Raw genomic sequence first — 27,128 nt, 5'->3', positions numbered from 1 at the left:
GATATTTACAAATACTATACGTTCTGTGTAGCTGCATTTTCGTGTGCGATTCTTTTTATCACGGAAACTTAGCATAATTTATTATTGTTGTAAAAAATTAAATAACATACTGATAAATTTTGCATGTTATAAGATCACAAAACCAGATTAAGGAAACATCATCCTCTTAAAGCAAAGAGTAGTGATGATAACCTTCAGATTAGATGGATTACATTTTTTTAAATTCCAAACTAACACTTAATAAAGAAAGAAAACATGACAAACATGATAATTACCTTTATCTAGAGTGTACAATAGCACTTCAATAAACTGAAGTCTTTAGCTTGTGACTGCGGTCTGTGGACCACACATACTGGGAGATACCCTGCGGGGCATTTAACCTATTTGCATCCAGAGTAAATGCCTGATAAAGGCTTGGTGAGAGAGCTTTTTGATGAAGGCTGTTGAATGAAGGAAGGAAATTGTCCATTTAGAGGAAGTTAAGATGGTTATCTGATGTGCCAGCTCCCACACAGGGTCTCCATGACCCAAATTTATGACACGTTGATTATTCATTGAGAATGATGAGCGCTAAATACCACCAGCATTATCTGAGTTGTCAAATTATAATGACAGAGACCATTTGCAGCCCAATTGTTTTGACAGTTATCTTCGCTAATGTACCTTCTCACGTGTTCTGTACATTGTAAGGCTCAGTCATGTTGTATTTTGTTCTCTCTTAAAGATTGTAGCCTTGAACAAAACTAAGGAAAGAATGCGTCCCTACCACGTATACCAGGAAGATGAGGATCCTGATATAAAAAAAATCAAAAAGGTAAAGAACTTTGTTATAGCCAGAAGTATGTGGACATCTAAACAATGCAGCCATATGGGCTTGTTGAACATTTAATCAAGGCTATTGGTTTGAGAAATTTTTCTGAGAATTTTTGAGAGAAGTTTTTCAGTTTCTGTTGTTGTGCATCTCCTCATCATTCCTTCATCAAACAATGACCACAAATAATAATCCTAAAGATACACTAAAACAACTCACACTTTCTCTCTGTAGGTCCAGAGCTTCATGCGAGGGTGGCTGTGTAGAAGGAAGTGGAAGATTATTGTGCAGGACTACATTTGTTCTCCTCATGCTGAGAGCATGAGGAAAAGAAACCAGATCGTCTTCAACATGGTGGAGGCTGAGACAGAGTACGTCCATCAGCTTTCTATCCTGGTCAACTGCTTCCTGAGGCCGCTCAGAATGGCTGCCAGCTCCAAAAAACCACCTATAAGCCACGATGATGTCAGTAGCATCTTCCTTAACAGGTGCGTAATTTGGTTTCTGTGGCTTTAGCCCTATTCGCACGGGATAAGTATAACCTGGTGACCTCTAGTCATTTGTAATAATTGCGAAGGTTGTCTGTGATCTTAATCCCGCGCGAAATGGCCATGTCTGTAATTTGTAAAGTAAAAATTCCCCCACAAATGACCTACCATATTTCGCCGAACGCCGAGGTCCTGTGATAATATTAGTCATGTGCGAATCGGCATCTCTGTGATTTGGCGGGGTCGTATATCATTTTTTCAAGGTTATTGTTTCCCGTGCGCTTTTTTATCCATCTTTCGCGAAGAATAGAGTGTATGGAGTGTATGGAGTTGGAGTGTTTTGATAGTATTTTGGGTTCTGGGTCATATCACTCTACACCATACAACTATACAATTTGCAGAAAGAGAAAGCTGAAAACCATCAGAAGAGCAAAAACAAAAAGAATGATTAGATGGAGATGGATGACATGTATAGCAGCATGCGGTAAGGAACATTCTTCAGTTTATGATATTTCATACAGACCTATATTGACCTATACGCAATAGCCTATTGACATCATATCCAGGAGATAAGTCAGTAAATTCGAGTAAAATCACAGGCTTCGCTTATCCCGTGCGAGTGCGCTGTAATTTCTAAATCACACGAGGTCCCCAGATAATACTAATCCAGTGCGAATAGGGCTTTTGAAAACTTAAATAAACATATGCTCATTAGAAAAACGTGCCTTTACCTGCATTTTTGCGAAACTCCAAAAATGTTCCAGTGCATACAATTCACTTCAGTTTCAGCTGAAATCAACACTAGAGTAGAGGTGTCCAATCCTCCTCTTGGAGGGACAAATTCTTAAGCGTTCTTGCGTCCTTGTGTTTTCGTTTCATCAAACATCGATGTTCAACTCCATTACTCAAGAACACAAGAACAGAGGACACATGAAAGTACCCGGATGTGTTCCTGATATTGAGGATGCAGCGAATGCAGACTTGAGAGGATCGAACCGTTAGAAATCCCTGAAGACACTGCGGGCGGACACTTGAAGTGGCAAATCCGTTCTTTGCGTTCTTGGAATTGAGAAACAGCCATGGTCTCCAACCAGCTCCAACAACACTTGCATGACCTTTATTAGCTGATTCAGGTGTTTTTAATTAGTGTTGGAGCTAAACTCTGCAGGATAACCGATTTTGACACTCCTGCACTAGGGGCAGTAAAACAACAACAACCTTTAATCCTTTTCACACACATCATGATTACAGGGGCAGATTACTCTGGTCTACAGCCAAATTTCTTCTGAAATAGATGTAGTCAAACTAATTCTGGGTCACTGAGAACAAAAATCACTCTTAAAATTGTTGATTGGCTCTAATTTTCAAGATGTACTATTGGTTATAGGACCCTTGACTTGTGAATGGTGGAGGATAACGGTACGTTCACACGGGGCGTCAGCGTCAACGCTTGACGGAAGGCGTGGCTGAAGTTTGGCACTGACGCCATGGTCATAGCAGCGTCAGCCAATACACACCAGATTCACCAACGGCCTCTGCCACCTCCTTCCACGCCTGGTCTCTCCGGTATGAATCCCGGTACATAAAAAGTGATTGGTCATAAAGGACCGGGTGATTGCCAACCGCAATAATTAGTTTCTCCTCCGTTTTAAAATTTATCCTCAGTTTGCTGCTCTTGAACAGGATGAACGTGATGAACGTGATTGGCTGCCGCCTGGCTACTGTATTGTCTGATTGGCTGACGCTTCCATCTGCGGCGCTTCACTGGCGTTGCTCGCGGCAGAAGTTGAAAAATTCTCAACTTCTGCCGCGAGCAACGCCAGTGAAGCGCCGCCGACGGATCCACAATTCTTTTCGGCAATGCTTGACGTCACCCATTCAAAGTCAATGGGAAGCGTTGACGCTGACGCCCCGTGTGAACGTACCGTAAGGGAGTAATGAAGGCAATTAATCTCAATAGGCTCTATGCACGAACACTGCTGACGTATTTCCGGTAGGATCTCAGCCGGCGTCTTTACTTCCACATAGCGCGTTCTATAGGACAATTCACTTTAATAAAATTCATTTTCTCAGAAACGGAGACAACGATTTTAGAAACTGATTCGCTAGTCGGATTTCGCGCGATATGAGAGAATACTCACCCTCAAAGTTGTTGATGTAGCTCGAAATTTATAATTTAAAGAACTTCTCTTTCTTACTCATATGTGTGACAGTTAACTGCCTCACAATATTGTTAACATCATTCACGTTAACCGCTGGAAGTTCTTGTAAACAGAGAGTGTAATTTGCCATTATCTCCACCTAATGCAAAAACGGCTTCTGACGCAGCACCGGATGTAACTGGGCGGGCTGAGACAAAACGCGGAAGCGATCGTGCATAGAGCCAATTTAAACCAGAAATGACTAAAATACATCTTTGACTGGATCTATGAATAAATCGATGACTAGGTAGTACTTGCTTTTTAGGCAAAACAATGAATGATGCAATCTGAAGCTGGTATTGCGTCATACATACATCTTATTCGTAAAAGTCATGGATGATGCAATCTTAATAAAACTTATATCACCAATTGCGCTTTATCAGCTCTAGAAATCATACAGCAGGGGTGAAAAACTCAATTTCTGGAGGGCCGCAGCCCTGCAGAGTTTATGCTGCGTTCATGCCATATCGTAATTACCGTAGTCTCGAGCTGACAAAATGTCACGTTATATTCTGAGTTATTCTGGCACCACTATCAATGCCTAAATTAATCTGCAGTGGTCAGGTGGTACAGCGGTCATGTGGTACAAGTAGGAGCTCCCATCTTACTCTGTTTTGCTCCTCTGTCATACAGAGTGGTGCTCTCTCATTTGTTGGGGTTTGATTTTGCAAAGGGACACATTTCTGTTTAGCCAAAGTGAGCAGAGATGCCGTGTACTTGTGTGAACTGCAGATAATTTCAAATGGAGCAATTGGAGCCAATCAATGCTTGCAGACTATTGCTGGATAGTGACAAGAGGTGCTCCATTTAATGAAGACCAGAGACAAGACAAGAAGCTCTGAGTAGACACTGAATATGACTTAACTATGTACATAATAGTTTTTTTGCCTTTTGTTTCATAATAAATGTATATCTCTTTGCTGCTTTTTAAAGTGTTACAAACACATTAAACTTTTACCATAGTGCATTTAAAAAAATAAAATAAATACATTGTGATGTTTGCATTGTATAACCAGCTCCACTGATGTAGAAAACATTGCATTGCGAACATTGCGATACAGAACACTTAATCAAGTCATGATAAAAGAGTTCAAAAACTTGCGTAAGTAACCAAAAATGGTATGGTTGATTCAGAAAATGTGAATCTCACGTTTGCTTTTGTTAACACTATCCGTTAGGTTTAGGGGAAGGATTAGTGTAGGTGGTATGTTATTTTTGAACGCAACCACTCACTGGACATTTCATTTCTGAACTGCCGCGATATACAACAACCAGCATAATAAAATGTTGCCAGATTCACATTCATCCTGATATGGATATAACTGAACACTCTTTTAGTGCCACTCACCAGACATTTTACTTTGAAAGTGTAGCGAAATGTGCAAGAAGCATTAACGCCACAGGCACTTTTTTCCAATGAACTTGGGTTGCAAAATATGTATACAAGAGAGCCTCAGCGTTGACACATAATCACTGCATGGTGTGACAGCTTGTTTGCATGTTGGTTTGGACAATCCATCCACATCCTTCTGCGACACAGAAATAGTAAGTTATATTACCAGGTTTCAAAGTACATTTTTTCAAAGTCATTTAGAAGATGACACCTGCCATTTTTAGTAGATGATCATCATTCTTATTAGAAAAATAGTTTAAAAATGTATAGTTATCATAATTAGAACAAATAATGTTCCTAATGTAAAGTGGACTGGTTGTATTTTTCACTGTTTTTGAAACATCTCATTCAGATGTGCTGATTATGTTATCTTTAAACCTAAATAAAACATCCTACAGATGTTTTAAGAACCAAAAGAACCAAAATACAACAATGTGCTTACTGGTGAGAGATTTTTTATGTTATTTGCCTTTGGCACAAAGTGATTGTTAAGTTTTTACCCTGGTACCATGAAATAATCAGATTTGTGTGATATTTAACTCATTATTTTGAATGGGCTGTTGTATTGATATACTCTTCTTCTTCTTTTTGTCCTCAGTGAGACAATCATGTTTCTGCATGAAATATTCCATCAAGGATTGAAGGCGAGGATAGCAAACTGGCCTACACTGGTTCTAGGTATGTCATGATCGTTACGTTTTATCTCTCAGAAAAGCTAATTACCGCACTCAGGAAAAGCTATTCAGAACATCCCACCGACAAAGACAGCACATTGCAGGGTGACACTAACATCAAGGACAAGCTGTTTCCGCTGACGCACAGCATCTCAATCAAACCCGTCAGTGACGCCTGATTTTCTCCTATCTCACCGTATACAGACACACACTCGTCTGCAACAATGGTAGCCAGACAAAAAACTCGCCAACATCCTAAACCCCAGATAAGAATTTTCAAGCAAGCGCTGCTGTGAATAAAAGAATCCATTTTTAATGACTTTGACTTTGTGTTCTCCTTTTTAGCGGATCTCTTTGATATCTTGCTGCCAATGCTCAACATCTATCAGGAGTTCGTGAGGAACCACCAGTACAGTCTTCAGGTTCTGGCCAACTGTAAGCAGAACCGGGACTTTGACAAACTCCTGAAGCAGTATGAATCAAACGCTGCGTGTGAGGGAAGGATGCTGGAAACCTTCCTCACGTACCCCATGTTTCAGGTGCTGCTCTCGTACTCTCATTAGTGTCTTATTTAATTCTAGCCGGATCATTGAAGAGCTTGATTTGTTCAATTAATTTGAACTGCCACTGGGAATTGCCTGCTTGTGTTTCTACAAACAAGAAATGTGTTTTCCATAAACCATTTGAGCGAACTCTTCAAACTCCCTTATAAAGAGCCTCATTTATCACTTGTGGAAACCTGATGCATCTCAATTCCTCAAACATTTGAGGCAATCAGCTTCCAGACAGAATCTGTAGACTTTTTTAAAGGAAATTTTGGGGTCAAATCTGTAGAATTAAATGGAGGGAAATGGATGAAAGCATTATCAAATTAGCCACAATATGTAAGTAACGAACAGATATGCAGCAAAGGATGTTTAAACCTTGGTTGATTGATGGACCGACATTCTGTGGGCGCAGATTCTCTCACTTTCTTTGTACACTTTCACTCTTTACACTCTCTTTGTACGATTGATTGACAGATCCCTCGTTATATCATCACTCTCCATGAGCTACTGGCTCATACACCCCATGAGCATGTGGAAAGGAAAAGTCTAGAATTTGCCAAGTCCAAATTGGAGGAACTCTCCAGGTGAGAAAAGCACCCCGAGGTGAATTCACTAAAAAGTTGCACATTGTATTTCAGTGCAGAAAAAGCTTTTTCTTTTTCACTAACCACCACAATCCAATGTAACCATACATTTAAACGTATAGTTCACCCAAAAATGAAAATTCTGTCATCATTTACTCAACTTAATGTCTTAATTTCTGCTGAACACAAAATAAGATATTGTTGGTTTTTTTTGGTTACCATTGACTTCCATTGTATGGGGGGAGGGGGAAATCAAACAGAATTAGAACGACATGAGGGTGAGTAAATAATTATAGAATCTTAATTTTTTAGGTGAACTATACCTTTAATGAATCGAAATAGCATTGTGACATTAGTATTAAGTCATTTTTCTCAGCACAAACACGCCCCTTTCTATGTAAAATCATTAGAGATTTTTCCCAATTCACAAAACAGCACCTGCTGCAAATAACACTGCACTTATTCTGCTGTGGAAAAGCAATGAAAATTATATAGAACATATTGATCATGGCAACAGTCGATGATCATCAGAATTCCTTTTTAATCATAAAGTACATTCAATTTTGAATCACAATTAAATTGTAATTGATTTATTTGAATTCCTTTAGTGAATACTATGTCAAAACAATGCAGACAGTGCTTGCAAGTAACTTTAGCTTAGTTATTTCCCCCCTTACTGTTTTTTTTTTTCATTTTGTAGTAGTTGTAAATACGTTACACTTACACTTTTAAGTGCTACTTATATCCTGACACTTCTTATCGAAGTGGCAAAAAGTAATAGGGGGAATTTCTCACTTTTTCATTTGTGACACAAGTGTCATGTTTGCATTGTTCCAGGGTGATGCACGATGAAGTGAGTGACACAGAAAACATCCGTAAGAACCTGGCTATTGAGCGCATGATCGTGGAGGGCTGTGACATCCTCCTTGACACCAGCCAGACGTTTGTGAGACAAGGTGAGTTGTTAACACTTCAAGCTGCCACATACCTGACACCCTTAAGCAGAAGCAGCACCTGAGTGACAGCGACAGATTTGGTTTGATCCCCTTGGCTTCTGAATAATTCATAGTTTTAGAATTGGACAGTATTGTCTCCAGGAGTGTTTGATGTTTTCAGTCGGGTGTTTTATAATGTATTAGAATCCAGCACTGTAACACAGAAGAGGAAAACCAGGAATAACGAGTTGGGGGGTCTCTGCATGGAATGTGTGGAATAGGAAATGACATCATTTCACAATGATAGTTCATGTTTTTTTGTAGAATGAGTGACAGGGAAAGCAATTTCTGTTGTTGACATTTCATTTGGTTCTTCTCATGTTTTTAAAACCCAAAGCCCCATGAGTCCGTGTGAGAGGATTTATCATTATTATGACTTCAGCTCAAGACAATATGAAATATCATTCAGAAAGCATTTTACTTCCGTATTGCATTCTTTCTGCAGGATCCCCACATTATAAAAGAGTGGCTTAAGTTTATTTTATAACAAGTGCAATTTCCAAAATGTAATTACGGGAGGAATGAACCCGTCTAATCTTTCATTTAACGTCCGGAGCATATAAGCAGCTGCTCACCTTGCTCCGGCATCCGCTGTTTTGGCATCCCTCCACCTCCCCAACTTCACCAACATAATTTCGGCATCTTCCTACTAGACTCATCTTCCAAGCATTAGTAGTCCCACTGGGGGATATATCTAAGCTAGAGTTGAAGCTGCTTCCTTGAGCTCCTCCACTGCAGACAGCAAGCCAAATATGTTTAACCCTAATAGCTTATAGATTATATGGGCAAACGAATTTGTGAGGTACCCTTATTCTTTCTGTCTGGTTTATATATCTCATCACCTCAAATCATTTGGGATTCTGATTCCCGTTAGCAATGCGCAGCCAACATATTCTGTAAAACAGGTTGCATCGCTTCCAGTTCAGGTCTTTTGTATGTGCTTTGTTAAATATAGAGCTGTTTTACTCGAGATGCCTTCAGAGGAGCTACCAAAGATGAGCGTAACCAATGTCCATCATATACGCAGACTGATATCTAAAAGTTTTTCATTTTTCTTCTTCTTACTAATATTAGAAATTAAAAAATGGATATTAAAATTTTATGAAAGGCCAACAATAGAAATAACTAACTAGGTTTGCTGATTACCTTAAAGTCAATAGATATTATTGTCAGTTCGTATTGCTGTTAACACTTTCTACAACAAGCGGATGCGATAAGATCTGTTTTCCTGTTTGTTCATGTTATGTTCAGCATAAGGATTTGCAAAAAGGTCAATATTGAACGATGGGGGAGTTAAACACTATATTGGGACAGAAAATAAGTTTCCCTTTTCACATTTAACAGGGTGTTTCTCAAAGGCACAGCAGAAATAAAATAGACATTTCATTTTAAAAGGTCATTCATACAAACAGCAATCTGCAGTGTGACAAAGCGACCTGAAGTCAATGTGAGTTTCTGATTTCAAAATATATAAGCAACAGCGACCATTGATTTGACTGTTTGAGTTGTCTCTTTCCAAATCATTCATTCATGCATTGATAATTGTTCTTCTTGTTGATGATGCATTGTTCACTGCTACAGTTTATATACAAATGCTTTATCTCTCCAGAATGTTTATTTTTTAGCAATAATAAAAAATAAATAAAATATAAGGACAAATACTTGCTTCTCTGGAAATCTGGAATCTCTTCAGCATTTAAAATGTGTCTACAGCAAAAATGTTTTTGTCCTCTTGAAATGTTAACCTATGAGCTCTCATATAAGCAGAATGAATTTATTAGGATACCTTAAAAAAGTTGCCAGGGGGGAAAACATTAAAATGGTAATTTTGAAACTGTTTAAATTAGAATGAATTTAAATTACATCTTTCCAAATTCATATAATAATAATAATAATAATAGTAATAGAATTGTTGGAATTATTATTACTAAGTTCCCTCGAATCGCTCGCGTGGTAATTTGATGACATACGTCATAGTGACGTGGCATCGGCGCCGTCTCAAGTCGGACAAAAATTCGAACCGGCATGCTCTGCTTCAAGTCAGCCGTGCGGTCTGCGCAGCGCTGCATGAAGTCAAACACACCTACAATCATGTGCTCAAAAAAAACATGACACTTAAATGCAGTCAACGAGAGCTCTCCCCAACTGCGTGTCCACACAAAACATGACAAACATGAAAGCTACACAGAACAGGGCAACATGAAAGCAAGCGGGAGATTAAATGAGCATGATTGTCCGAACAACGATACCAAACCAAAACCAAACTATACCGAAGTGCTGGGATCCGCACATACAACATCACACGTGGACGAAAGAGCGCACGACTCGAGTGAACACAAAACTGCACCAAACTAAGAATTAACTAGACCGAAGTGACAGAACCTTAGTAGGAATTTCCTGGATTGTGGCTTATGAGATCTGAATATGATTTCTTATGATTTTTTTCACTTCATGTCCTGATTGAAAATCTGCCATGTTCCCTTTTCTTCTTGTAGTCTTTTGTTCAGTGGTAAAAGTGTCTTTGATCTTCATTTATCATGTGTGCTGTCTGTTGTCTCAACTTGACGTGCCACTCTCTTTCACATCTTCCATTTCTTTTTCTTGCTGTCTTTTTCTTAGGCTCTTTGATCCAGTTGCCTTCAGTGGAGAGAGGGAAGCTCAGTAAGGTGCGACTAGGCTCTCTCTCGCTCAAAAAAGAAGGAGAGAGACAGTGCTTCCTCTTCACCAAGCACTTCCTTATCTGCACACGCAGCTCGGGAGGCAAACTTCACCTGCTCAAAGTACGCACATGCACACAGAGTAAATGCAACCCGAGAGAAAACGACATTTACAGCACACTAGTCAAAAATAACTAAATCTAAAATGTCATCCTTTCTGTCTTTTGTGAAACTAACCCCTGATGATCACTAACCTAGAAATCCAGAAGCAAATATTTGATAATTGTAATGATGCAGCCCATGCGCATATTATTGCATACACTTCTCATTTGTCCTTTTTTAATTGACCTGGTCGATCCACAGGCACAATTTCTGAAACTGAATTTCCTCATAAGCCTCAATTTACACTCTAGTTGTAAAACTAGTATCAAGTCAATTTCTCAAATTCAACAACACCTCGTTTTTGTTTGCCAGTTAAATAATTACAAGTTATAATAATTATTTGGTGATCACCGAAGCAAAATGAGAGTTATAAGCAAGCAATACAAAGGCTTTAGGAAAACACAACTGAAATGTCATTGTACATTCAGATCCATCACAAACCCATTATTCTAACAAACCATCAATATCAGGAAACTCTCCCTTTGTGATTAACCTCTCATCTTAATGGTTTGACTCTGGCAGCAAGGTGGTGTGTTGTCCCTGATCGAGTGCACTCTAATCGAGGAGCCTGACGCCAATGACGAGGATGGTGAGCCTGTTTCTTTCATGCACATTTTCAAACACATCAGCACAGATGATTGGAGACATGCATCATTAGTTATATATTGGCCATTATTTATATAGTGCGGGTTAATTAACTGTTATAAACAGGTCAGGAAAGAGTGAAAACTGCCTGCTGTTTAAATGTCAAATGGGCAGAGATGATAATTGTCATGGATTGATTATCCACTTGAGGGTACAGAAAGAGACGCATGGGCTAATTCAAAACTGCATCACAATGACCCTCTCATGATCCCTTTATTTGGTCCCTAAGAGCTTATTTAATAAACATCACCATCATTATTGTGTTTCTAAGAAGAAATCCCTTCAGTTCAATTAGTTTTTATTGCCATTGTTATCTTGAGTGATCCCATAGGACTGATAGTTTGGATTTTGTGCATGATTCGCGTTCATTTGCAACCTACTGTTGTTGTTTTTTTCAGCTAAGAATTCAGGGCAGGTGTTTGGTCACCTGGACTTTAAGATTGTGGTAGAGCCCTCAGATGCTCCTGCCTTTACTGTAGTGCTGCTGTCGCCCTCCCGTCAGGAGAAAGCGGCCTGGACCAGCGACATCAGTCAGGTGAGAGAACAGAGAAGCCACTTGTAACCAACAGCTCATTTTCAGCATTTACACTGAACTGCTCATGGTTATTTCAAGGTTACTCTACTGTTCAAAAGTTTGAGGTTGGGAAGATGTTTGAAATGTTTTTGCAAGGAGTCACTTATGCTCACCAAGGCTGCATTTATTTATTTTTATAAAAAAATACACTAAAATCAGTTAAATTTTGAAATATTATTACAATTTAAAGTAACAGTTTCCTATTTTAATATATTTAAAAATGTAATTTATTCCTGTGATGTCAAAGCTTAATTTTCAGCGTTATTATTCCAGTGTCACATGATCCTTCAGAAAGTTCAAAAGAACAACATTTATTTGAAACAGAAACATTATTGTAAAACATAGTGTTTTGCTGGGCTTATCACAATACATTCTGAGTTTTATTTTTCCAAGAAGTGTACATGTGATGCTGCCTTATAATATGGCCATAACAAGGTATTTTATGAGCCAGCATAAGTAAGATTTTTAATTTTAAAAGCCTTCACCTTTGGATCATTCCTATGGTGCCTCTGTAGGCAGCTCACTATGTTTTGCAATAGAGCAGGTTTTTGTAACATTATAAATGTCTTTAATGTCACTTTTGATTAATTTATTGCATCCTTGCTGAATAAAACTATTAATTTCTTTAAAAAAATCTTACTGACACCAAACTTTTGAACAATAGTGTATATATTATCATTATTCTGCATATGCTCACTGATAAACATGGTCAGTGCTGTGGCATGGTTGTTAAATCATGTGTTGTAGATGCAGATTCAAATCTAGCCTGCTTCATTTGAATAATTTCCCATATCCGACTACGATCCCGTTTCTCTCCCCTCTCCTGTTGATTAAAGACATACAAAGGAAGATTAATATAAATTATAACAGATAACAGTGCCTGACACGTCATCTATAGTTTGTGCAATTGCTCTGAACCATACAAATCCCCTGTAGCCTTTAAAAACAAAAATGATTATGGCTATGCAGAAGCACTGGAACAAAACAACTAACCACCACCTCACTGAAACTTCACACCATATTCAAGGGGTTAAGACTTGTTCCTGGAGGGGAACACTTTGTACTTGTGGATGGAACTTGGCTTACTGATGAACCCACAAGATATGTCTCTCTGTCCTTGAACGCCTCCAAGTCTCTTATATACACAAAGAAATGACATTTTGTCCATGTGTTTAATGACTAGATTCATTGTGTTGTTGCCTATACTGTGTTCCTTGTTTTGATCCCTCTCTTTTTTAAATTTCTGCTCTTTGGAATATAGTGCATCGATAACATCCGCTGTAACGGTCTGATGACCAGCGTGTTTGAGGAGAACTCAAAAGTCACAGTGCCACACATGATTAAGTAAGTCAGACCTGCGTTTATAAAGAAGCATGTCTTAAGTGTCTTAAGGCACCCACACTACAAGATAACCGGGCCGATTTTGGGCCAATTCTCCCCTTTCCATCAATCCTAGGTAAATTACTGATTATCTTGACAAATTATCTTATAAGATTTATGCACCAATCAGTCAAAGTCAGAGCTGCACCAATCTCAGATCATACATATCCACCACGTTGAATATTTACAATAAGAAATCCTATTGTTTTGGGAGAACCTCGAGGACAAACACACTCTGCAGATTGTCACGTTGAACAAAACGTTACCAAATCAGAAAGCGAGGTGATGGAAGATAGAAGCATAATACGACTTCATCCAAACCTTTTTATATTTTTACAGCAAATTTTCTTTAAAAAGCGGTCCTACACTATTATCGCTATTACACTATTATTCCTTACACTATTATATCTTGCCTGTCATCCTCCATGTTTGTTTCCTCTAAAGTCTCATTTGACCATGAGAGATTTCTCGTGTTCACAGTCGGGTTGTTTGAGAATGGAATCTGTCCACACACTAGAGAAACAAGTAATAAAAACTCGGTGAGTGTTTTAGCGCAATTTTCTGACGTCATGGGATCACAACACTAAGAGATAGTAAATCTTTTCCTGGATTTTTTTTGTGCGTTCCCGAGATTAGACCTTCCTTAACATAATGCCGAAAACCCGAAGTCTCTAGGTGGTCTGGTTGAGGAGTAGATAGAAGTGCAAGATTGGTGCGCACAGACGCACAGAACAGAAATCATGAGTTAACAAGCGCAATTTTGTCCGGTGGAAAATTGCGCTAAAAAAACAACAATTAAATCTATGATTTTTATCGTCATGTTTGTGGTCTCTCAAATTTTGAAAATCTGATAAGATTTTAAATATCTTGTAGTGTGGGTCAGCCTTTTATTGCTGTGGGTCAGTGTATTGTACTTAAAGAAGCACTTCCTCTACATGTTCATACTAAATTTAGGCCAGTAACACCCCATGTACACATGCAAGTGATTTTTTTTTTCATCTAGTAAAAGACCAAATGACTAAAAATTACATTTCAGTTGACCAAAAATTACAATTTTGAAATGATTAGACCTTCAAATTCAGTAAATCAGTTAGCCGAGAACAGCATCTTGCTCACAGCTTGTTTTGGAAGCACAGTGAACATGCACTGAAAACCTATATTTGTGCTAACACATCTGTCCAAGCTTAACATCGGAGTGACAGAGAGGGCATGCAACCGGGACTAATTTCCCTCCCTCTGGAAAATATGTTGGTACTACCAGTCCAGGAAGAATGCGACAGTTCAGTGCAACTGTCCAACTGGCAAAAAGGGCCTTAAGCAAAAAAAAAAAAGGAAAGAAAAAAAAGAGTTCTATACAGATATGAAATATTTATTTGATATTTTAAATCATTTTAATATTCTACTTGTGGATTAGCATAAAGCTTCTAACAATTGTCCATTAAAAAGTAGAAAACAAATCATGTTTATATTATTATTATTAGTCAACAAATCTAGGTTACATTTGGACTAGTTAGCTAACATATTTAGAATTAAAATCAACTGTAACATCAGTGCATCTCCACTAGTTTTTCATAACATCTCCATCCACCATCAACATAAATGCACAGCATACAGACCGTAAAGATGCTTTGGTTGTGCTCTTCATTAGATCTGATGCGCGTCTCCATAAAGATGATGTTGACATTTGCTTCAGTAAGACGCTCAACTCCTGCAAGGTTCCTCAGATCCGCTACGCCAGCGTGGAGAGGCTGCTGGAGAGGCTGACCGACCTGCGCTTCCTCTCCATAGACTTCCTCAACACCTTCCTGCACACCTACCGGATCTTCACCACTGCCATCGTGGTCATGGAGAAACTGGCTGACATCTACAAGAAGCCTTTCACATCCATACCAGTCAGGTAATGGAGCTCTCAAAGGGTTAAAAGTCATCGTTAGAGCTAATAAATAAAAAACGATGTCAGCTTTTAGTTTTGATGTCCAATACAGTATATATATCTACATTTTTAACTCTTTAGTCTGAAATAACTTAAATGGCTATTTTTTTCAATCCCTCATTTCAACCAACAGCCATTGTTGTCAAGTAGATTTCAAACGTTTATTGCAAGTAAAGTATAGTGATACTGTTCTCAAAAAAATATTTATTACAGCTGTTTTAACTTACATACATTTTTACTGAAAAAATATGTAATTTATGAACAAACATTGCATAGTTTAACATTCAAATGTTCTGTGCGATTGAAATATATGAAAGAGAGCATAAGGTGTATGAATCTAAACCACTGCTGTGAGTGAGCCTGAGTAGCACTAGTGCATTTATCTCTCTGCATACATTTGAGCTCAGATTGAATGTCCTTTCAAATGGAAAAATGTTTTCTATTCCAAAAGCAGGTGTTCTGCCAAGTGGTGCACTTTTGGTACCTAAAAAGCAGAAGCCCTGAAAGTGCTCAGCAATTCCTCCTTAATTGTCATTGAATAGTCTTGAACAGAATGCAAACACAGCATGTGTACCTCATGTGAAGATGTCTGTGGTCAGAGGGTGTCATTGTGAGTGATGTGACGTTTAATGTGTTGTCTCTGATGCTCCTCATCACTCCACCCACTTTGCTGTCACACAGGGTCCAGTATCACTCATTTGACCGCTTGTCCATTACATCCATCTGCCCAGACTACAGCCTGAAGATCAGGAAGATGGCACTGGATCAGTCAAAGTAACATACCCATCTCTCTGTTACCGATTCAATTTCATCTCTGTCCATTTTTCTGGTTTATCTCCTCACATTTTCCACTCTGTTTGTCTGTATTTTTTGGAGTGTTTGTCTTTATCCTTTTCTTTTCTTTTTTTTTGGAAGTTACTATTATGTGACTTTATTAAATCCTGGATTCTGCCCTTGCACAATTGCTTTCATCCATTGCAGATTTCACATCTTGCAATGTTTATCGGTTGTTCTCAAACTCTGAAAGCTGCAGAGGAGGCATGCCTCAACAAACGATGCTCCATATGTGTTTTCACTCGTAGAATGCAACCAACACACCGTTTGACAAGAATGTTACTTGTACTTGGAGCATGCAAGTATGGAGAATGTTGCTCTGCCATTTATGCCCCATCTTTAAATGTTGTTTCCACAACTCAGATCGCTGGAGCTTTTCTTCGCCACCAACCAGAACAACCGCAGCGGGGACCACGTAAATGACAAATCCCCCAGACTGTGTCGCAAGTTCTCATCTCCTCCACCTCTTACCATCCCCTCCCGTACTTCCTCTCCAGTTCGCACCAGGAAACTCTCTCTTAATTCCCCTATCAGCTCAAAAGTAGGCATCCTGGATCTGTCCACAACCTCTTTATCTGCAGCCAGCAGCCCAACCTCCGCCAACCCCACCATCTCACCCCCACCATCCAACAACAACAATAACAAGCCCCCTGTGGACCTTAGCCGTGGACAAAGTCCGTCCTCCCCTGAGCAGAGCCCTGGAGCTCTGGATGAGAATGCAGAGGTGCCGCGAATCGACGCCCTCTGTGGTAAACTGCGCCGCAGCATCAGGAGAGGTGAGCTAAAAGAGATTTTCTTTTTCTAGTAGTAGTAAGAGAAACATGTTAACTCTTTTTTAAAACCTAGGTAGTGGCCCCACTGTCTACTGCCTTCTGGATATCTACTGAAATAGAGCCTCATAAGTTGGAAGCACATGGAGATTCCAATAGAATGCAACAAACGGGTTCTGGAAGTAAAAACCCCATTCATTTTCTCCATAGTGCAATTGATTTTTAACGATAACTTATACACCTTTAAAGACAGACCTACTGTGAGCTATGAGGTTGTTAATCAATGGCATAAGCTTTTGTTGAAGCCATCAGACCACATTATTGTGCTTTACAGCGAAATTCCTGGTGAAAACAACACTACCCATTAGGGGTGTAACGATTCGATTCGATGTCACGATTTGATACATACAGTATCACGATATTGAACTCACAATGCAATATTATTGCGATACTCCAAAACATATGATAAAAGGTTAACAATTTTTTATTTACTGTTGATTGAAATGCTAACTTTGATATTACATTGTGGGTTTAAATGAATAGGCTTGGTGCTCGTAACCCAAGGACAATGGTGACACCAGAATAAAAATATTCATGATTCTGAAGCTGAAAATTCTGAATTATTTTGTAACATAAGACATTTGGCATTATCAGGACCCACAAATATTCCCCCATTGCATTATTATACATTATAATCAACATTATATAAAGTAGTTTAATCACTCTCAGACAAAAAGGTACAAAAGCTGTCACTGGGACAGTACCCTTCAAAAGGGTACTAATATGTACCATTTAGGTACTAATATGTACACTTTAGGTACAAAGGTGTACCTTTTGAAAAGGTACCGCCACAGTGACAGCTCTTGTACCTTTTTTTCTGAGAGTGTATATAGTACTGACACTAAAACTCTGAAAACTTGAATTTTTTTCTCACACAGTAATTTTTATTTTGGGTGAACTATCCACTATACATATTGTCAATTTTGTATTGCGATATATTGTGGCACGATATATTGTTACACCCCTACTACCCATGATTCTGCGAATAAATCTCCACCAATCAGAGAATGCAAACAAAATTCAAAGGTGCACATCATAGGAAGTTGGCCGTTGCTAACTAAATGGAGGCAGATCTGAACACCAGTTTACAATCAGTTGAGGAGGATATTTAGTCCCACCTTTTGCTGAGACATAGGTCATGAAGAGAACAAATGTTATTTCGAGGGGGAGGGGAGGTTAGCATTTTTGATTGAAGAGTGCACATGAAATAAAAAAAATCTTCCCACAAATTCCCCTCGCAATCTTCCCACGAGTCCGCACTTTCGTGATGTAATGCCGCTTTGACTGTCGGGTAGAAGTCTGCTGCTGAGCTCGCTACAGTGCGCATATAATTTATCATTAAAAATGATCTCGCTTCTTCCACCATCATGGATTTACTTTTTTGCTGGGCTTATCACAATACATTCTTGGTTTGCTTTTTCCAAGAAGGATACATGTGATGCTGCCTTATAATATGGCCAAAACAAGGTAGGCCTGTCCTATGAGTCAGCATAAGTAAGATTTTTATTTTATTTTAAAAGCCTTCACCTTGGGATCATGCCTAGAGCCTCTGTAGGCAGCTCACTATGTTTTGAAATAGAGTAGTGTTGGATGTTGGAAGTAGGTCAAGACACTAGCTGGATAGGAACGTGGATGTTCATGAACATGACCTTCATTAGCCGGCTTTTGCCTTTTTAAAAGCATAATTTCATCTAGAAGTAGCTGGCAGAGTGAATATTGTAGGTACAATTTCTGTAGATGCTCCAAATTACACTGAAAACCATTATAACTTAACGGCCAAACTAATGTGTTATTTTCTTTTTATAGGCTATTAGTCTTACCAGCATTCTCCTGTCTCCACATAAAATCTACGCGCATATAAAGTGCAAACGTGCTTGTATTGAGTCCCTCCTTAATGCAAAACAGAGGACTTAAAGGGATAGTTCACTTTGAAATTAAATTTTGGTATGTTTTAGCTTACCTCAAGGGCATCCAAGATGTAGGTGTCTTTTTTTCCGCAGTAGTTTCAATTTTGATATTTTTAGGTCAAACCGTTCTTGTCTGTCAGTCATTTCATGCAGGTCTATGGATACTGTCTCAAAGAGCATGCACAAAGTTCAAATTAAAACAATTCCCCATCGTCCAAATTAAACAATTCCCCATCGTAATACACATTGATGGCCTAAGACACGAAACGAGCGGTTTGTGTGAGAAAACGAACAGTATTTATATCGTTTTTAGCTCTTATAACACAGCCGCGTCCAAATGATCTGAGGGCTCGGGCGGGTATAGATATATACACTAGATGTCGCCTTGGCTACGGTTTCGTTCCAATGAACTGCAGTAGCGAAGGCGACATCTAGTGTATATATCTATACCCGCCCGCGGACGGGTATAGATATATACACTAGATTTCGCTTGGCTACGGTTTCGTTCCAATGAACTGCAGTAGCCAAGGCGACGTCTAGTGTATATATCTATACCCGCCCGAGCCCTCAGATCATTTGAACGCGGCTGTGTTATAAGAGCTAAAAACGATATAAATACTGTTCGTTTTCTCACACAAACCGCTCGTTTCGTGTCTTAGGCCATCAATGTGTACTTACGATGGGGAATTGTTTAATTTGGACGATGGGGAATTGTTTTAATTTGAACTTTGTGCATGCTCTTTGAGACAGTATCCATAGACCTGCATGAAATGACTGACAGACAAGAACGGTTTGACCTAAAAATATCAAAATTGAAACTACTGCGGAAAAAAAGACACCTACATCTTGGATGCCCTTGAGGTAAGCTAAAACATACCAAAATTTTATTTCAAAGTGAACTATCCCTTTAAGATATTTGACAAAACACCCATAATGCTTATGGTTATGGCCCTCTATTATACTGGCATCCAGGCAGCTCGGAATGAGAAGCAGGACATGTTTGAAACCTCAACCAAATGATAAAGCACTTTCTTTATTCAGAAACATTCAAAGGATTGATGTTTGTTTAGGAATTGCACGTCTTTGAGTGACTTTGGTTAGGATTTCTGATGTGCGAACAACACTGATATTTTGCTTCTTGTGTTTGCTAGTTTAAAGAGATTTTCTTGTATTGTTTCTCCCCCTTTCTGCTATAAAATCCACCATATTATGAGGTCAGTCTTATTGTGAACTATTGACACTAAATAGTAAGCTTTAACACTGCATCAGACAAGCCACATATTACTTTGTGACCAGACCCAAAATTAAAAATTCTGTCATCATTGTTAACCAAACAGTTGATGGACCCCATTGACTTCCATAGTATGAAAACTTGAAAAACTATGAAAAAACATAAAAGTCAATAGTTTGGTTATTCTTCAAAATATCTTCTTTTGTGTTCAGCTGAAGAAAGAAATTCATCCAGGTTTTTAACAACTTGAGGGTGAGTAAATGATGGCAGAAATTTCATTTTTGGGTGAACTATCCCTTTAAGTTTTTTTTTTTTTTTTGGTCTGTCAAATGATAAACCAGGCAAAATAATAATTTTCATATACATATGTCCCCAGTCATATCTATGGCCCAGAATATCATTTAAACTGAAATACTATTATAGTTTTTATTAATAGTTTTAATTATTGTAATTTCTATTGTTTTGTTTTTTTATTAAACTAAAAATGAAATAAAAATGAATAAAACTTTAGTTCCCTTTCGTGGTCACTCCGAGTTACGTCGGATGACGACGATTGGGGTTTCGCTTAGAAGCCTATCACCTTCGAGTATATAAAACGAGCCAATGGCAATGAAATGCCATGGGTCTGCGGAATTTGCATAGCGTATCTCCGCCCACCGCAGGGGGTATATAAGGAAGTACGCTGCAAACATGCAGATATGTTTTCGCTTCGGAGCCGAGAACTTCTCCACTCCTGCAAGCCAAATAATTCTGAGTTAGTCTTCTCATCCCTTCGAGACGAGCGAACTCTCCGGTGTTGGTGTGACGGCGATTTCAGCGAGTGCTCACTACCCTGCTGATCTGCTCAGTGATCTGACAGATAGTGTGATTTCTCCCTGTTCGCTTCAGCATCTGCAGAGTTTTCCTCTCACAAAAAGAGCATTGCACGTGGCACGTCTTTTTAAAGATGCCTCGCCCGTGCACTTCTGGTTGCGGTCGCGACATATTCTTTTCTGATGGGCACAATCTCTGCTTAGCGTGTTTGGGCGTTGATCACGCTAAAGCAGCGTTTGTGGATGTCTCATGTTCCCACTGCGGGAACATGACCATCTCCATGCTGCGGTCGAGACTCAATGAGCTCACTAGAGCGAGAATCCCCTCATCCACACCCCGATCTACGGTCTCCCCGCGAGGCTGTACTTCGGCTGGTGGCCAGGGTGACCTGAGGGTAACTGTGTGGGACACACCGCCGACACGTCCGCGGTCCACACACCCCTCTTCAGCATTGGGACCCGCGAGTGTCCAGACTGAGATCGCTGGTCCCTCTACGGAGGCCCCGCGCGTTTCGTTTGGCGCTCCAGAAGAGGATACGATGTCGATCGCTGCATCACAAGGTGGGCGTGAGTCCTCGGGAAGTGAGGATTCGGCTGTGTTGCCGCCCTCGGGCGCGCCAGCATTGCCCAAGTCTGATCCCGAGCTGACTGCCATGCTTTCCCGGGCAGCCGCGGCCATTGGGCTCGAGTGGTCCCCGCCACCCGATCCAGTGCGCTCGCGGCTGGATGATTGGTTTTTGGGAGCGGCCGCTGACACTCGTCGCCGCCCAACCCCAATGCCATTCTTCCCGGAAGTGCATGAGGAAGTCACGCGGTCCTGGAAGGCTCCCATGTCTTCCCGTGATCGTTCGTCGGCTTTCTCCGCCTTTCCTCCCCTCGATAAGGCTGATGCTTGTGGGTACACTGGGATTCCCACGGTTGAACGTTCTGTCGCGATGCAGCTGTGTCCGGCAAGCGCTTCATCACGTGGTGATCCTAAGCACCCGTCCAAAGCCTGTAGATTCTCGTCTACCATGGTGGCGAAATCTTACAGAGCGGCGGGACAGGCAGCTGCCTCTTTGCATGCCATGGCCGTCTTACAGGTCTACCAGGCCAAGATGCTCCGTGACATGCACGAGGGTAGGACAGACCCAGGGCTCTTCGATGAGCTGCGCACCGCCACCGACCTCGCTCTCCGGGCGACGAAGGTGACCGCGTGCTCCCTGGGTCTGGTGATGTCCACAGCTGTGGTCCAGGAGAGACATCTCTGGCTGAACCTGGCTGATATGCGTGAGCCAGAGCGGACTCGTCTGCTCGACGCTCCCATATCCCAGGCCGGCCTTTTCGGCGGTGCAGTCGAGGACTTTGCCCAACAGTTCTCGACTGCTCAGAAGCAGACTGAGGCGATTAAGCACATTCTGCCCCGACGCTCTGCTGCTCAGCCATCGGTACAGAATCCTCAGCCTGCTCGCCGCCGAGGGCGCCCTCCCGCGGCTCCCGCCCCTCCCGCACGGCCCCAGCAGCAGCCTTCATCTCGGCCGCGTCGTGGAGGAAGCCGTAGGAAGGCGCCACAGCCCTCTCCAGCCCCGCAGCCCGCTAAACGCCAGGCTAAGTGGCGCTCCTGAGACGGGCAGCTCAGGATTGGCTCTCTTTTCTGTTCAGGAGCTGGCAGCAGGGCCACTCCTTCCCCCGGTGGAGGGCCGGGGGAGAATCTTTTGTTCTCCACTCCCCGCTGCTCGTCCAAGGACGGGCAGCACCCTAATGTGGTTAAAGACAGAATCGAATTCCCCAATCCTGAGCCAATAGAGCCCGAGAGCCGCAGTGTGCGCCACCCTCGGGTCCCGCCACTGCCGCCCTCCTCTGTCCCAGAGGTGCGGGATGACAGCACGTGCCGCCCACGGGCCACGCTCCTCTCATCCCCCTCTGTCGCCAGACCCCTGCCAGAGCACGCCCCCGTGGGACGCGCGCCCTCCCCTGGCCTCCTCTGGCAGGACGCGGTTAATGACTGTGCCCCCGCACAGGGCCGCTATGCCACCCTCGCCGGTGCCGGTCATTCCGCCTCGCTGCCCCACCGACGGTACGTCTGTGGTCCGTATGACCCCGCTGGTGCACTTTCTGGAGGCCTGGCTAGAGCTTCCCAGACTGTCCCGCTGGGTCGCGAGAACCATCAGGCTACGCGATTCAGTTCGCGCGATCTCCTCCCCGCTTCAGGGGAGTCCGCTTCACTATGTTCGGTGGCAATGCCCCTGTCATGAGAGCGGAGGTCGCCACCCTACTGGCGAAGGGTGCGATCGAGATTGTCCCTCCAGCCGAGATGAAGTCCGGCTTCTACAGCCCTTACTTCATTGTACCCAAGAAGTCCGGTGGGTTACGGCCAATCCTCGACCTACGCGTCTTGAACCGCTCCCTTCACAGGCTGCCGTTCAAGATGCTAACGGCCAAACACATCCTCCAGTGTGTGCGGCCGCAGGATTGGTTTGCAGCGATCGACCTGAAGGACGCCTACTTCCATGTCTCCATTTTACCTCGACACAGACCGTTTCTACGGTTTGCTTTCGAGGGGCAGGCATACCAGTACGCGGTTCTCCCTTTCGGGCTAGCCCTGTCTCCTCGCGTCTTCACGAAGGTCGTCGAGGCAGCCCTTGTTCCCCTCCGGGAACACGGGGTTCGCATCCTGAACTATCTCGACGACTGGCTAATCCTAGCTCACTCTCGAGACCAGGTTTGCGAACACAGGGACCTAGTGCTTCAGCACCTAGTTCGTCTGGGCCTTCGGGTCAACTGGGAGAAGAGCAAACTCTGCCCCGTGCAGAGGATCTCTTTTCTCGGTATGGAGATCGACTCGGTCGCCATGTGCGCGCAGCTTACGAGCGAGCGCGCGCAGTCACTGCTGACTTGTCTTCGTCAGTTCGAGGGCAAGAGTGCGGTTCCACTGAAATTATTTCAGAGGCTCCTGGGGCATATGGCATCCGCAGCCGCAGTAACGCCGCTGGGATTGCTTCATATGAGACCGCTTCAGCTTTGGCTTCGCGATCGAGTCCCGAGGTGGGCATGGCAACACGGCACGCTCCGAGTCCCAGTGACTCCAGCCAGCCGTCAGACCTTCACCCCGTGTTCGAAGCCTTAATTTTCTACGGGCCGGAGTGCCCTTAGAACGAGTTTCCCGGCATGTTGTTGTTTCAACAGATGCCTCTGCCACGGGCTGGGGCGCCATGTGCAATGGTCATGCTGCCGCGGGCTCCAGGACAGGACCCCAGCGCCTTTGGCATGTCAATTGCCTCGAGTTGCTGGCTGTACGTCTCGCCCTGCACCGCTTCCGTGCGCTGCTCAGGGGCCAGCACGTACTAGTCCGATCAGACAATACCGCGACAGTAGCGTACATCAACCATCAAGGTGGTCTACGCTCCCGCCGTATGTCGCAACTCGCTCGCCACCTCCTCATATGGAGTCAGAAGCATCTGAGGTCGCTTCGAGCCATTTATATCCCGGGACACCTGAACCAGGCGGCCGACGAGCTGTCTCGAGTTCGGCCTCTCGCTGGAGATTGGCGACTCCATCCCCAGTCGGTCCAGCTGGTTTGGGGTCAGTTCGGCGACGCACAGGTAGACCTGTTTGCCTCCCACGACTCGTCCCACTGCGACCTGTATTATTCCCTGACCGAGGGCACGCTCGGCACGGATGCACTGGCGCACAGCTGGCCGCGGGGCCTACGCAAGTACGCGTTTCCCCCAGTGAGCCTTCTTGCGCAGACCTTGCGCAAGATCAGGGAGGACGAGGAGCAGGTCATTTTGGTTGCCCCGTACTGGCCCAACCGGACCTGGTTCTCCGAACTAGTACTCCTCGCGACAGCACCTCCCTGGCCAATTCCTCTGAGGAAGGACCTCCTTTCTCAGGGACGGGGCACCCTTTGGCACCCTCGTCCCGTCCAGGAGCCACACGTAGAGGTTCCAAAGATCGGGACGAGGGTGCCAAAGGGTGCCCCGTCCCTGAGAAAGGAGGTCCTTCCTCAGAGGAATTGGCCAGGGAGGTGCTGTCGCGAGGAGTACTAGTTCGGAGAACCAGGTCCGGTTGGGCCAGTACGGGGCAACCAAAATGACCTGCTCCTCGTCCTCCCTGATCTTGCGCAAGGTCTGCGCAAGAAGGCTCACTGGGGGAAACGCGTACTTGCGTAGGCCCCGCGGGTTTGAGTACCCTACCACCAGCGGTAGTGGCTACCATCACTTCCGCTAGAGCATCGTCCACGAGACATGCCTATGCGTTGAAGTGGAACCTCTTCGTCAACTGGTGTTCTTCTAAACATCAAGAACCCACGAATTGCCCCATCAGTGTCGTGCTTTCCTTCCTGCAAGAAGGGTTGGAGCGAAGGCTGTCTCCCTCCACCCTGAAAGTGTATGTTGCCGCCATTGCCGCACATCACGAAGCAGTTGATGGTAAGTCTCTGGGGAAGCACGACCTGATCGTCAGGTTCCTGAGGGGAGCGAGAAGACTGAATCCTCCTCGTCCTCCCCTCGTACCCTCTTGGGACCTCTCAGTGGTTCTAACTGCCCTGCAGAGTGCTCCATTTGAGCCTTTGCAATCAGCAGAGCTTAAGTTCCTGTCTATGAAGACAGCGCTCCTGGTTGCATTGGCCTCCATCAAGAGGGTAAGGGACCTGCAGGCATTTTCGGTTGACGAAGCGTGCCTGGAATTCGGGCCGGCTAACTCTCACGTGATCCTGAGACCCCGGCTTGGATACGTGCCCAAGGTTCCTACCACACCCTTTCGAGACCAGGTAGTGAACCTGCAAGCGCTGCCCTTGGAGGAGGCAGACCCAGCCTTGACACTGCTCTGTCCAGTACGCGCACTCCGTGCTTATGTAGACAGAACGCGGTGTTTCAGGACCTCAGACCAGCTCTTTGTCTGTTATGGTGGGAAGCTGAAGGGAAAGGCTCTCTCAAAGCAAAGGTTATCTCACTGGATAGTGGATACCATTGCTTTGGCATACCAGCAGCAAGGTCGTCAATGCCCCCTTGGGGTGAAAGCTCACTCCACTCGTAGTGTGGCTTCCTCTTGGGCTCTAGCGCATGGCGCCTCGCTAACAGACATTTGTAGAGCTGCAGGCTGGGCGACACCCAACACATTCGCGAGATTCTATAATCTCCGAGTAGAGCCAGTTTCTTCCCATGTACTCGCTTCAACCAGCCGGTACTAGATTCTGCTCAGGTGTCTTCGCTTGCTCGCCATTCCTCTCCACGGACGGGATACGTGCAAACGTCTTCTCAGGTGAGTCTGATAAGCTCTGAGTTCCTCCAGCACTGGTTACGTCAACGCCTGACTTATGCCATTCTGCCATAATGCAGCTTTTGCGCTTGACTAGGTGCCTCCATGTGCATGGTCCCCCCTCTGGGCGACCCCCACATGTGTATTCCACTGTAAGTCTCTTTGTGAGCGTGTGTCTTTCCCTTGGCAAGCCACCTTGCCTCCCCTGGGGTTTAAATATTCCACCTGCGGCTGGACACCCCAGTGTTTCCCCATATGTATCCCTCTGGGTCATATGTGTATTTCAAGTCCCCCCCGTAATGGTTGGGCATAATTGCATATTTCCTCTGGGATATGCTTCCCAGTGTACCTTGGTATTCCTGTGTTAAGTAGGACTAGCACTTCGTTCGTGCTAGTCTCACAACAGGGAGCTCAGACTTACGCAGGGCACTGGATGACAGCCGAGGTGGCGTGATTAGACTGGAACCCCAATCGTCGTCATCCGACGTAACTCGGAGTGACCACGAAAGGGAACGTCTCGGTTACGGATGTAACCCTCGTTCCCTGAGTGGGAACGGAGACGTTACGTCTTCCTGCCACTTCCGCTGTATCGCTGAAAAACGCCTGGGTCCAGTTTCGACTCCTCAGCGAAGACATATCTGCATGTTTGTAGCGTACTTCCTTATATACCCCCTGCGGTGGGCGGAGATACGCTATGCAAATTCCGCAGACCCATGGCATTTCATTGCCATTGGCTCGTTTTATATACTCGAAGGTGATAGGCTTCTAAGCGAAACCCCAATCGTCGTCATCCGACGTAACGTCTCCGTTCCCACTCAGGGAACGAGGGTTACATCCGTAACCGAGACGTTATTTTAGTACATCAAGCTAAACTAAATGAAAAGTTACCGAAATGTTTGTTTTTTTAATGGTTTTAGTTTTAACTACAGGGGTGTTTTTTTTTTTTTTTTACTTAAGCGCCTCACAACTTCTCATATCACCATATCAACAACCTAACAACCAGCCAGAACACCCTAGCAACTGCGTAGCAACACTGTAAAAAAATGATATGATCAATACGTTATAACAACATTTGTTTTTGTTTTTACATTGCTTTAACTCATCAAAATAAGTTAAGCAATTTTCAACTTTTTTTAATAAGTTATACAAGATTCAACTCGTTTTTTAAAGTCAGTTTAATGCAATTTAAGTTGAAATGACTTTTTTAGACTTTTTTTTTTTTTTAGGGACA

The 27,128-nt window shown here is 43.0% G+C and overlaps 1 protein-coding gene across 3 annotated transcripts in view; it reads left to right on the top strand.

Moving 5' to 3' along the window:
• Positions 1-27,128, top strand: part of rasgrf2b (Ras protein-specific guanine nucleotide-releasing factor 2b) — a 76,768-nt gene that overhangs the window by 35,401 nt on the left and 14,239 nt on the right. For 2 of the 3 annotated variants that reach the window (XM_079872397.1, XM_079872396.1), the window contains exons 4-15: positions 725-814; positions 1,046-1,299; positions 5,492-5,571; positions 5,913-6,106; positions 6,590-6,699; positions 7,537-7,655; positions 10,314-10,474; positions 11,036-11,102; positions 11,557-11,693; positions 12,994-13,076; positions 14,761-15,009; positions 16,243-16,655. In XM_079872397.1, the coding sequence (XP_079728523.1) occupies positions 725-814; positions 1,046-1,299; positions 5,492-5,571; positions 5,913-6,106; positions 6,590-6,699; positions 7,537-7,655; positions 10,314-10,474; positions 11,036-11,102; positions 11,557-11,693; positions 12,994-13,076; positions 14,761-15,009; positions 16,243-16,655 (1,957 nt within the window). Of the gene's footprint in view, positions 1-724; positions 815-1,045; positions 1,300-5,491; positions 5,572-5,912; positions 6,107-6,589; positions 6,700-7,536; positions 7,656-10,313; positions 10,475-11,035; positions 11,103-11,556; positions 11,694-12,993; positions 13,077-14,760; positions 15,010-15,726; positions 15,820-16,242; positions 16,656-27,128 lie in introns of all 3 variants that reach the window. The other variant, XM_079872395.1, reaches the window with a different exon arrangement.

The sequence above is a fragment of the Squalius cephalus genome, assembly GCF_949319135.1.
Source record: "Squalius cephalus genome assembly, chromosome: 5".
NCBI classification, from domain to species: domain Eukaryota; kingdom Metazoa; phylum Chordata; class Actinopteri; order Cypriniformes; family Leuciscidae; genus Squalius; species Squalius cephalus.
This window is presented reverse-complemented; position numbering and strand designations above follow the sequence as displayed.